The sequence below is a fragment of the Anolis sagrei genome, chromosome 1, assembly GCF_037176765.1.
Source record: "Anolis sagrei isolate rAnoSag1 chromosome 1, rAnoSag1.mat, whole genome shotgun sequence".
Taxonomy (NCBI): domain Eukaryota; kingdom Metazoa; phylum Chordata; class Lepidosauria; order Squamata; family Dactyloidae; genus Anolis; species Anolis sagrei.
In genome coordinates, this window is record NC_090021.1 from 150,141,848 (window position 1) to 150,153,869 (window position 12,022).

The 12,022-nt window shown below is 39.0% G+C and overlaps 2 protein-coding genes across 2 annotated transcripts in view; one reads left to right on the plus strand and one right to left on the minus strand.

Annotated features, from left to right (window-relative positions):
• The first annotated feature begins 63 nt into the window (after positions 1–63).
• On the plus strand, positions 64–7,739 carry MED4 (mediator complex subunit 4). The gene is made up of 7 exons (XM_060784875.2): positions 64–200; positions 1,990–2,056; positions 3,578–3,748; positions 4,260–4,317; positions 5,056–5,142; positions 5,389–5,520; positions 7,042–7,739. The coding sequence occupies exons 1-7, from the start codon at positions 115–117 to the stop codon at positions 7,212–7,214; spliced, it is 774 nt and encodes a 257-aa protein (XP_060640858.2). The 5' UTR covers positions 64–114; the 3' UTR covers positions 7,215–7,739.
• Positions 7,740–8,518: 779 nt separating this feature from the next.
• NUDT15 (nudix hydrolase 15) overlaps positions 8,519–12,022 on the minus strand; it is a 9,272-nt gene continuing 5,768 nt past the window's right edge. Inside the window, exon 3 of the mRNA XM_060784887.2 lies at positions 8,519–10,845. Within this exon, the coding sequence (XP_060640870.1) occupies positions 10,688–10,845 (158 nt within the window). The 3' untranslated portion in view covers positions 8,519–10,687. The remainder of the gene's footprint in view (positions 10,846–12,022) is intronic.

Below are 12,022 nucleotides of genomic sequence, written 5' to 3' on the forward strand. Positions count from 1 at the left end.
CTCAATCACCCTGGCGCCACGAGGGGCGCTGCCACTTCCGGTTTGTGTGCCTGTTTCTCTCGCTTCCGGCGCGTTCACCCTCCCTCCCTGTTGTCAGAGACGCGGAGAGAGGCAATGGCGGCGGCGGCAGGGGTTGGAGACCGGAGTAGCACTCGGGAGCGGCTCTTGGCAGCGCTGGACGACCTGGAGCTCCTTGCCAGGTAAGTTCCCCTTGTCGCAGGGGCAATGTCTGCAGGGACGCCTTCTTCGCTTCTCAGGGCCGAGGGCCTTGGTCATCTTCTGGCTGATGTTGATGCAGGCGAAACGTCAGGAGAGAATGCCTCTAGAACATGGCCATATAGCCCGAAAAAAACCTACAACAACCCAGTGATTCCGGCCATGAAAGCCTTCGACAATACATTGAACATCTCTACGGGGAGAAACTGTTCCAAGCCATATCAACATGAGCCAGAAGATGAATTCCCAGGACTGGGACAAAATAGACAACCTCACTTACAGGAAAATGGAGATAAACCCTTTTTCCTAGTTCCAACAGACCTCACAACCTCTGAGGATGCTTGCCATAGATGCAGGCGAAACGTCAGGAGAGAATGCCTCTAGAACATGGCCATATAGCCCGAAAAAAACCTACAACAACCCAGTGATTCCAGCCATGAAAGCCTTCGACAATACATTGAACATCTCTACTGGGAGAAACTGTTCCAAGCCATATAAACATCAGCCAGAAGATGAATTCCCAGGACTGGGACAAAATAGACAACCTCTGAGGATGCTTGTCATAGATGCAGGCAAAACGTCAGGAGATAATGCCTCTAGAACATGGCTATATAGCCCGAAAAAGCCTACAACAACCCAGTGATTCCAGCCATGAAAGCCTTCGACAATGTATACTCAAACAGAATATTAATTGAGGACACAGAAATGCTGGTCCACTCTGACAACCGGATAATATAAACCATAAGAATGTCAGACCTCACTACCTTTGAGGATGCTTGCCATAGATGCAGGCGAAACGTCAGGAGAAATGCCTCTAGAACATGGCTCTATAGCCTGAAAAAAACCCACAAGAACCTACTCATAAGAATGTTTTTCATACATATGTTATGGTCATAAAACATTCAATGTATGTACAAACAAATCTTGTCGAAGTACAACAGCCAGACTTTGCAGCTGCTACTCAATGCTAATCAAGGCTTCAAATAGGCAAAGGTTCTTTCCCCCACTCTTGTCCTTCCACAGATATATTTACACCCCACTTGCCTCATTCCAACACACCTCTGAACAAACATCTGAGGGTGCCTGCCATAGTTGCAAACGAAACATCAGGAAAGAATGCTACTGAAACATGGTCATACAGCCCAAAAAAAACTCACAGCAACTCAATGAAATATGTTCTGGTTTTTCAAATATGGTTCCAGTCACCGGAGAATAAATGGAAGCGATGCAGCAAACCAGGGGGGGGGGGGGGAAACTTTTATAGGAATTGGGGCCAAACACATGTAGCCAGAACATGACCTAAAGGGCCAATTTTTTGGGAAACAGAATTCAGATGAGCACTTAGTTCTTGTGTAATTATTTTTGTTGCACCTCACTTAATCAGAATACACATGCATATACATTAAACCAATAAGGTCATAAAATGCAAAATTGCAAACATTAACAAATAGACTTCCTAACTGGAAGCAGGAGGCAGAGAAATTCCATGGGTTTTGAGTTGTTCATTATCTTCTTATGAGGAAGTCAATCACTACATAAGAAATTGATAGGTTCCATCTGCATACAGCTGACTAACCTTTTTTTTCATCTGTAAAGTACTGGAAGGCAGAAATTGATTTGGTTATCAGTATAAAGATGTTCTTGTGAAATATGGAGAGCTATTAAGTTTATGATTTTTTTTGAAGTTTAACAATAGAGGCAGGAAAATGTGTTTCTGTTCTAAAAGAGGATAAACTCTTTCTTGCTTCTTTCTTTATGCTAAATGTGCTTCAGGGAGCTGATTGAAATGCTGGCAATTTCAAGAAACCAGAAACTTACACAAACCGGAGAGGACAGCCAGGTAATCAAAGAGTTTCGAAATAATATAAAGAGTATTAAAGTGGTTGACCTTTTCACTTCTTACCATACTTACTCAAGCATAATTTGTTATCAATTGTAATGTTCATCTCAATTTTGAAAGTGCACATTGCAAAAAAAAATGTTTTCTTGTTAAATGTAATGCATGGGTTCCCCTTGCCTGTTGGATGTTCAGCTCACCACCCTGGAAAAATTGACAGGCAAGGAGAAGCCTTGCTTCTCCATCTGTCCAAGGCTGGTGAACTAACTAGCCTCAGCCTGACGGACGTTTGGCAGCGTCTCAAATAAGGCCTCATTCACAAGGCCTTCAAAACTGAGTTCTCAGCCTGATGGAAGGGTGCAGGCAATTCTAACGCACCATCAAATCTTATGCGTACCTCACCTTTGGCTATGTAATTTAGCCAAAAAAAGGTGAGCATTAAATTCGAGTAAATATGGTATTTCAAATGTTGAATAGTCTGTTAGACCAGGAAAACAAATTTCTCCATCTCTAATAATAATAATAATAATAATAATAATAATAATAATAATAATAATAATAACAACAATAATAACAACAACAACAACAACACTACTACTACTACTATTTTATTTTTATACCCCGCCTCCATCTCCCCAAAGAGACTCGGGGCAGCTTACATGGGGCCAAGCCCAACAGAACACTTAAAATGTAACACATTAAAATGCAGATCAACAAAATGATAACAATAAATAATATAACAAAATGAAACAACATTAAACAGTATATAAAACAACATCAAACTAACAACCAATAGCAAAGTTCAATGTCTCATTGTGCGTGGGCAAACTGGAGTCATAACATTAGAAGATAGAGCTAATGAGTAAGGTGCAAATAACATTTAGCAGCAATGAGAATAATAATGATTTACCATTAAGGATTTATTTTTATATAACAATCGTAAACTGCTTGAGGACAAGTTACTTGATATAACTTCACATTTGCTACTTTGAGGGACAAGAAGTCTTAAACTCTTATTTTAGGTGCTAGACATTACTGTAATTAGGAAGTGTCAAAATACTGTATTTGATGATGGTTAACAAACAAAACAGTTCAGTATTCAATACACTCAGCCTCCACATTTGTGGGGTTGACTTTTGCGGATTTGATTTTTAATGGATTTGATTAAAATGTACTTGGTGAAGTTATAATACATTTCTTAAACTATGTATATGTTAATTTACAAATTCATGAACAGACATTTCTAATAAAAACTGTATTTATTTGGGAAATCACCTTTTTGGTGTCTTTGGCATGTTTTTTTTTTAAATTTGCTTCTTTGGAATATCTGTGAGTGGAGTACAGAAAAATAGTACATCTGTAGATCTCTTCAAGGATTATGTGGCCACCATATTGTGTGTGTTGTCACAACAACAATGGAGTTTGGCAATGTTTTAGCAGAAAACAAGAAATTCTCATCAAATAGAACATTTGAAAAACATTTTTAAACAATTAAACTGACATATAATTGCTTTTGTTGGACAGATCCTTGAGCTGTTGATTCAAAGAGATAAAGAATTCCAGGAATTAATGAAATTGGCTCTTGATCAAGGCAAAATTCACCATGAAATGCAACTGTTAGAAAAGGTAGTAGAGAAAAGAGACAATGATATCCAACAACTTCAAAAACAGCTGAAAGAAGCAGAACATATATTGGTGAGTCTTTAATTGCATCTTGGATTTTGGCAGCTTTTTTAGATGTTAGAGCTCTTCAAGCAGGTCAATTGGGCAGACAATGAAAAAGATCTAATACAGTCTAATCTGTTAGTGCCATTTGCTGAGTTATTGTTTCATCAATTTTCTATTGTATTCATATCTTGCCTTTTTCAATATGGAAATAAAAACAGCTTAAAGTAAAATATTCTTTTACTGATCTTTTCAACTTAAAAGTCATTTTCTTTTAAGATTACCTTTGTTATCTTCAGTTGCTTCTTTACATATTTTAATCATTCAGCTTGTTAAAAGACTTAATGAAAAATGTAATCCTTTCCAAGTTGTTTAAATGTTTACCACTAAAAAATGTTAACATCCCAGGAAGGGGAGGAGAAGTCCAGCTGTAGGTGAGCTTGTGCATTTATTTGACTCATCTGCCTACAAACTCCTTTTAGTTACAGATAGGTAATTCAGTGAACCTCCAGTTCATCAGTAAATCTTTTTTTATACTCAGGCAACAGCTGTTTATCAAGCAAAAGAAAAACTGAAATCAGTAGAAAAAGCAAGAAAAGGTAAGTTATATTTTAATTATATTTAGAAAGTACTAATACCATTTCTGCAAGTGCCCATATTGATATTAGCAGCTTCCATTAACCAGAAAAAGTGGGCATGTTCAGATTCGAGATGTCAGGGCAAGGTTTGTGCAAAACGCAGGACAAAAGGGTTGGGGCTAGAAGTAAAGTGCTGGAAAAAACCAAAACAATAAATTAGGGCTAGGCAGACCTGATCAGACCTAAACCGTTATTCAAATGAACATTGGAACAGCCAAGTTTTTAAGTCTACAGAAAGTGGACAGAGTGGGGGCTAATCTAATTTCCCTGGGGAGAGAGTTTCAGAGTCCAGGAGCCACCACCAAGAAGGCCCTCTCTCTTATCCCCACCAACTGTGCTTGCGATGGAGGCGAGAGCGAGAGGAGGGCCTCCCTGGCAGATCTTAGAGCTCACACCAGTTTGTAGAGGGAGATACAATTATGAAGATAATTATACTGAATAAATGGGTACTGCTCCTAATTTCTATGGTTCTGGGTTAAATGACATTAGGGAGTGAAAAGGAAGTTTAAGTTATGTGAACAGTTATGAAATAATGATAAAGCAAACAAGCTATGTCCTGTAATTATATCTCCCTTTTGTCAAAGTTCTGACATTTCTTCCCTGAAAGATCTAGCCCGTGACTTTGCTGAAGTATCTGATCTTATTTCATTCCTGAAGGTGATTCTTGTAATTACTTGATTTTCCCTCTGCTTCTCACAGGAGCAGTTTCTTCAGAGGAAATAATTAAATACGCTCATCGAATTAGTGCCAGCAATGCTGTTTGTGCTCCCCTGACATGGGTTCCAGGTAACTAACAGATTTCATAGCTTATTATACTATATATTTTTGTTATAGTATCACTGAGAAGTTTGATGTGTAAACACTTTCTAATAATTGTCTGTGAATGTACAATGTACATGGGTAACTATTTAGCTTGATGAATTAAATATCCATTATGGAGTATGTTCTTACATGAGCATGGTTGTTGCTGTTAGGTGAACAGCTATTGCAACGTTTTATTCCAAGTTACTTATATAACTGTTCATTTTTAAGGGGATCCACGGAGGCCATATCCCACTGATTTGGAAATGAGAAGTGGTCTACTAGGTCAGATGAACAACCCGTCAGCAAATGGAGTCAATGGACACTTACCTGGGGATGCACTTGCAGCCGGCAGATTACCAGGTAGTAGAAAATAAATAAAAGTGAAACATCTTCCAATTGACTATAGTGGTATATAAATGAAGCAAAAATGCTAACAAAGCATGTGAGAACAATTACAGATACTCAGAAGTGGTTGCATCTTCATTTGGAGCAAAATGATCAGTGGTACAGGTTTCTGTCATGGATCTACTGTTGCTTAATATGTTTAGAAATGACTTTGATGATAGAATAGAAGGCACACACATCAAATTTGCCAATGACATCTAAATATTAGGAAGAGGTTTTTAGTGTGTGACTGAGTAGATAGCCTCAGAGATCTCTGGAGGTCTTTAAACAGAGGTGGGATGAGTATCTTTCAGGAGTGGTCCAGTTTATTCCTACAGATGGCCCTTGTGACGCCTTCCAGTGATATCGTGGGGACAATCCTGTATAACTAATTGTTGCACATCCATATGCAGATCTACACCGGATTGAGTCACACACTACCCCTGACTTAATAATTAGCCTAGGAAGTCATCTGCATGATAGGATTGCAAAACTTTCTGGCTATTTCGGATCACACCAGTATTCAGATTCTGGGGGCCCCTGTCCAGTGTCATTCTATTGTATTTGGATACAGGGATGTAGCCAAACACTTCTGCAATCCTGGCTGTTCCTTACAAGCCACACAATGGACTGTGGCGCATCTGTCTGAGTGTCAGCTGCATTAACATCACTTCTGACCAAAAGATCATGAGCTCGAAGCCAGCCCAGGTCGGAATGAGCTTCCGACCAATTGTGTAGCTTGTTGTCGACCTTTGCAATCCGAAAGACAGTTGCATCTGTCAAGTCGTAAAATTAGGTACCACCTATGTCTGGGGAGGCTAATTTATCTAATTTACGAGGGCATAAAAAAGACTCCAGCAAAAGCATGCAGGGGGTGCGGAAGTACATCAGTGTCGCAGATGGAGATGAAAGTGACAGCTCCCCTGGCGGCCAGAAAAAGTTAAATAGCCTCTGACTGACTGTCTATATCTGTTGTGTGTCTTTGGCATTGAATGTTTGCCATATATTTGTCATTGTAACCCGCCCTGAGTCCTCTGTGGGGTGAGAAGGGTCGAATATAAATACTGTAAATAAATGGCCAGGGGGGAGTCTTTAAAGGCTGTGCAGTATTCTAGAGGGAGGCCTTGGGTACTGCAGAAAGAAGAAGGGGAGCTTATCTTTCATACATCCCTAAAAAGCTGCCGTCCTGTGTGTATTATTATAGAAATATTTGCTCAGTTGGAGTTAAATGTTTTTAAATGATGATGAAGAAAACCACAAGTTAAAGTGCTCAAAAGGGTCAGCATACTTGTCACAGTACAGTGCTTAGCCTTTTCAGCCCCTGAGCCTGAAATAGGGGAGATAGGACAGCCTGTAAATTATTATTTCATCTAATTCTGAAAATACCTCATGATTAAGCCTTGTTCTGTGAAACTTGTTTCCATGTTGTTCTAATACATTATGTAGCGTGTTGTGAAAATCATGCCTGATGGTTTTAATCATTCTCTTTTGGTTTAGATGTGCTTGCGCCACAGTATCCTTGGCAATCAAATGACATGTCAATGAACATGCTGCCTCCTAATCACAGCAACGATTTCATGCTGGAACCTCCTGGACATAATAAGGAGAATGAAGATGATGTAGAGGTTATGTCAACAGATTCCTCGAGCAGCAGCAGTGATTCAGATTAGCAACCTCAGCTGAAGCTACTGACTTTATTGCAAATGAAATCAGACTAACCAAATACTTTGGACTTCATTCAGTGTTTGTTCTACGATCCAGATGGGGACTTGCAGCATGACCGAAAACTAAGAACAAACTTCTCTTTGTTATTTGGTTGTCCTAATGTTCTTGATAAGGAAGTGCCAGTCATAAGACCGTCCAGAGGTTGCTGGACTGCAACTCCCATCAGAAGTAGTATAGCCAGTGATGTGGAATGTTGGGAATTTGCATTCAATATCTAAGGGGTGAGATTAACCCAATCCCTGGAATAAATTGTCTTAGTCAAAGTTAGGGAAGAGCCATTGAAACCAATATGATTTGAGTTACTCATAGCTTTAGCTGATTCTGTTCCAAGTAGGACTAAATTTGGATCCAATCCAGATGTTCTCAGTAGTGCTGATGTTTGTTAACTCTTGTATTAAGACATTTATTTCGGTGCATATTACTGGTAAATTAAGTTTCTGAAAAATAAATTCAATGATTTTCATGCTCAACCATTGCCAGCTGCCCAGATCTTTAGGAGGCACAAGCAATAGAGGTGAAGGAATTGTAACTTTTCCAAGAGAATGTCTCTCAAAAGAGTTCCAGATCCAACCCAATCTTTACAGTGATTTCTCTTTAATGAACGTGGGAAAGATTTGTGCATATTTAAGTGTATTAGTCAACTGATGACTAGATTTATGTGTGGTTTCTGTGGTATATAGAAATCACCCTAATAAAGTATTATGATTTTTTTTAAAAAAAGTGAATTGTTTATTGAGTACATTGAAATCTGAAGATACTTATGTATCATAAGAAGCTGCCTGCTGCTTCCACTTCATACAATTAATTTATTGCTACTTCTTTTCTTTTTAACAAATGCCTTTTAAAGATGCCATTTTCTTATTCCCCCCCCCCCCCCCCCCCCAAATCAGTCAACCTGGGCTAAAATATATACATCCTAGGGTATGAGTATATGAAAGTATTGTTGACTGATGGTAAGGGCATTATCTAAACTATTTTTACCTCCTCCTGCATTAGAAAATCGCTTTTTAGGGCTGAAGATCAACCTGTAGACATGCTTATTCTAAAAGACGCAGGTTATGGAATAAGGAAAAATAAGTATCCATTCTCAGCTGGAAGTTCTTAAAATGACCACCTAGAATTGAGTTCAGACCGGTTTAAAGGAATGAGAAGGCACAAGTTGATCTCAGGAGAAAGTGTGGCCCTTCTCAACTCTTTCACTTTAATGTGCTATAATGGATACAGGCCTATGACAGTTGAGGGGGAAGCACCTCAAATGCTCAACCTTTCCATATTCACTGGGAATATTATGACAATATAATAAACCACTTAAAACAATTTCACTTTATAAAAGCTGGATCTGCTCACTCCTGTTGTAGCAATAACTAAACAACCCATGCACTTTCTTACTTTGTTCCAATAATAATAATAATAATAATCTTTATTTATACCCCACCACCATCTCCCCGATGGGGACTCGGAGCGGGTTACATGGGGCCAAGCCCGAACAACAATTACAAAGATGTAAACCCAGCAGAAAACCACTGTCAGAAAAAGACAATCCAGTTTTAAGCTTTTTTTTCTTGTTATTTACCTTATAGAATCACAGAATTATTGAGTTGGAAGAGAGAATGGGTCATCCAGTACAACTCCCTGCCAAGAAGCAGAAAAATTGCATTCAAAGCACCCCCACTTATACAAAGTTCAAACATGACATCAGCTACAGAATCAATGGATTAGTTTAGGGTGCATCTACACTGCACCATTAATGCAGTTCTCACTTCTGCCATGGCCCAATGCGATGGAATTGTGGGAGCTGTAGTTTTACAAGGCTTTTAGCCTCCTCTGCCAAAGAGTGCTGGTGCCTTATCAAACTACAGCTTCCTAGATTCCATAGCATTGAGCCATGGCATTTAAGTGGGATCAAATTGCATTATTTCTACAGTGTAGATACAGCCTTAGTGTCTCTCACTGCAAGCAGGTGTAATTGGGCAGTATGAACTAGCACAATAATAAAAAAATAAACTTTATTTATACCCCGCCACCATCTCCCCCAACAGGGACTCGGGGCAGCTTACATGAGGTCAAGCCCAACAACAAATTAGAACAAAGTCAAACCAAGAAAAAAAACAACAAGCAACAATGTAATTACATAATAAAAGGAAAAAAAACAAATACATTAGCAATATAAAATTACAATCACAGTGACAATGGGCGGGCCATGTGCAGGATAAAGTGATTAAAAATGATTAAAAACTTGGGTGAGATAAAAGGAGGAGCAGGTTATTTGCAAGAGGAGCTCAATTAAAAAACAGGGTTTTGGAACCAAGCTTTCCCATGGGGGTGGGGTGGGGGGAATGACAGAAACATTGAGGCTGAGTGATAGTGTGAGGTTATGTACCTACTCACCAAAGGTGCAGGGGAAGAGCCAGGTTTTGAGGTTCTTTTTAAAGGTTTCTAGGGTAGGGGGCATTCCTAATCTCTCCAGGTAATGAGTTCCAGAGTCGGGGGGGGGGCACAGAGGAGAAGGCTCTCTCCGTAGTGCCCACAAGGCGAGCTTGTTAAACTGGCAGGGGTGAAAAGAGAGCCTCCCCGAAGATCGGAGGGCTCAGGCTGGTTTATGTATGCTTGTACATACTATCAGGAGTTTTGTGGCTTAAGGAGAAGTCAAAATTGGGTTACAATTTTAATGTTTCTCTAGCATGAACCTGTAAAGCAGATCAAGAAATGATCAACTAACATGGAACATTCTACAGCAATGTTTGTGTTTGCCTTTTGAGACAAAATTACAGCATAAAGATTACAGTTTGAACATTAACAGACTATTGTCTCTTCTTCAAAAGAAGAAATTATGCTGCACAAACCTGAAACTAAACATCTTTACACTCGAATTAACAGCTGCGTTGTGCTATGTGTTTTTGCAGTCCATTCTCCATATTCACAGATTCAATCATTTTTAACATTTCCTGAAACAGCACACCTTGATTTTGCTAATTTATATAAGGGACACAAATGTAACCCAGTTGTATATAATAGAACTTCAACATGCCTGGATACCAAAGGTGTATTGCAATATAAAAACCACACATAGTGTAATAGAAAATAACAATAATGTAAATTGATATGGTCAGTTGCCAAAATGCCATGTTTTGGAGACGTGGTTTCCATGCTAGTTGTGTACAATAGAGAAAGGATGGTCTTCCATATTTTAGACAAAAGTGAATAATTTACAGAGATAGTTCTTTATTTCACAAAAAATAGTTGCTATGAAACTGAAGCACTTCCCACAGCAGGGGTTGGAATTGTGGCCCTCCAGATGTTGCTGACCTTGAACTCCCAGCATCCCTCCCCTTTGGCTGTTAGTTAGGGTTGCTGAGAGATACTGGACAACATCACTGGAGGGCCATTTTATTTATACCTCTATACCACAGAATAAGTCTTAACTCTCTTTTGTTACATAAAGGTGATTTCCCGTATATCCCACAAGATGACTTAATTCTTCTTTAAAAGGATCATAGCCTTGCTCTTTCAAACAACGTAAAGGCCAGAACAGCTGATCCGCTGGAGGAAACTCGTCCCACTTTACCCATTCCCAACCTGCAAAGAAGAGAAAAAAGATGGGTCAACAGAGGAAGTCAATTAAATTACTAACAAAGGCCAAAGCTAGATAATTTTATTCCCTGAACCAAGAATTCATCTCGATAGGAAAAATGCAATAAATGCATTGTACAGCCAGTTCCTAAGTTACAAACAAGATAAGTTTTGTAGATTTGTTCTTAAGTAGAATTTATATGTAAGTCAGAACAGGTATATTTTTAACTCCAACCAAGTGTGTGTGTATGTGTGTATGAGCAAGCCTTGGATAGCATAGGGAAGGGTCAACACTCTTGTGATGTTTGTTTTGTTGCCTGTGCCACTGTTCAGAAGATTTCACTTTGCTTTCTGTCCCTGTGAGAACGCAATTTTGAAAAATGTGTTTTATTGTGGAAACAAGGATTGATGAGAAAGCTTCAGACATGTTTTCCCCGGGATAACTCTTCCAGGAGTGAATTTTCCTCCGGGGATAGATTTCTCTCACTTCCTGTTGTCTCACCCCCGTTCTTAACTGTGAGTCATTTTTAAGTTGGATGTTTGTAATTTGGGGACTGCCTGTATTGTGTCAAAAGCAACTAGGACTCCTTTTATACTAATAATTATCATTTGCAGGATACAACATTCCTCAGCTGCAGAGAAGCATACCTACCACTCAGCTGCAAGATTTTATTTATTAAAATTATCCTACCCAGTGCTCTATCAAAAGATCTCAGAGTGACATACCTATAAAGTTAGCATGTAAACACATTAAAAGTTAAAATATTTAAGGAAACAATGCCCTGCTCAGCCTCATGTAAGCCGCACCGAGTCCCTTGTGGAGATGGTAGCGGGGTATAAATAAAGTTTTTTATTATTATTATTATTATTATTATTATTATTATTACCTGCAATTGTCCTCAGAAGCACTTTACTATCCGTTGGGTTGGCCTCCCTACAATATCTTTTAAAACCCTCCTGCTTAGATACATCCTACCTCTGTTCACGCCCAGTGTTTATTTTAAAATTTTTCATTTATTACATCTGGCCCGGCCATAAGGTTTTAAATTCTCTGTGTTATTGTTTATATGTGAGTTATATTAATTGTACTGCTTTATTTGCTTGCTGTTTTGTTTTTACTGATGTGTTGTTGGGCTTGGCCTCATATAAGCCGCCCCGAGTCCCCTTGGGGAGATGGTGGTGG

What these genes read in the sequence shown, in the direction of transcription:
- MED4 (XM_060784875.2), top strand. Translation starts at nt 115, where the DNA reads ATGGCGGCGGCGGCAGGGGTTGGAGACCGGAGTAGCACTCGGGAGCGG. An exon ending in GACCTGGAGCTCCTTGCCAG is followed by an intron (nt 201 to 1,989) that starts GTAAGTTCCCCT and finishes AATGTGCTTCAG; the next exon opens with GGAGCTGATTGAAATGCTGG. An exon ending in AGTAGAAAAAGCAAGAAAAG is followed by an intron (nt 4,318 to 5,055) that starts GTAAGTTATATT and finishes TGCTTCTCACAG; the next exon opens with GAGCAGTTTCTTCAGAGGAA.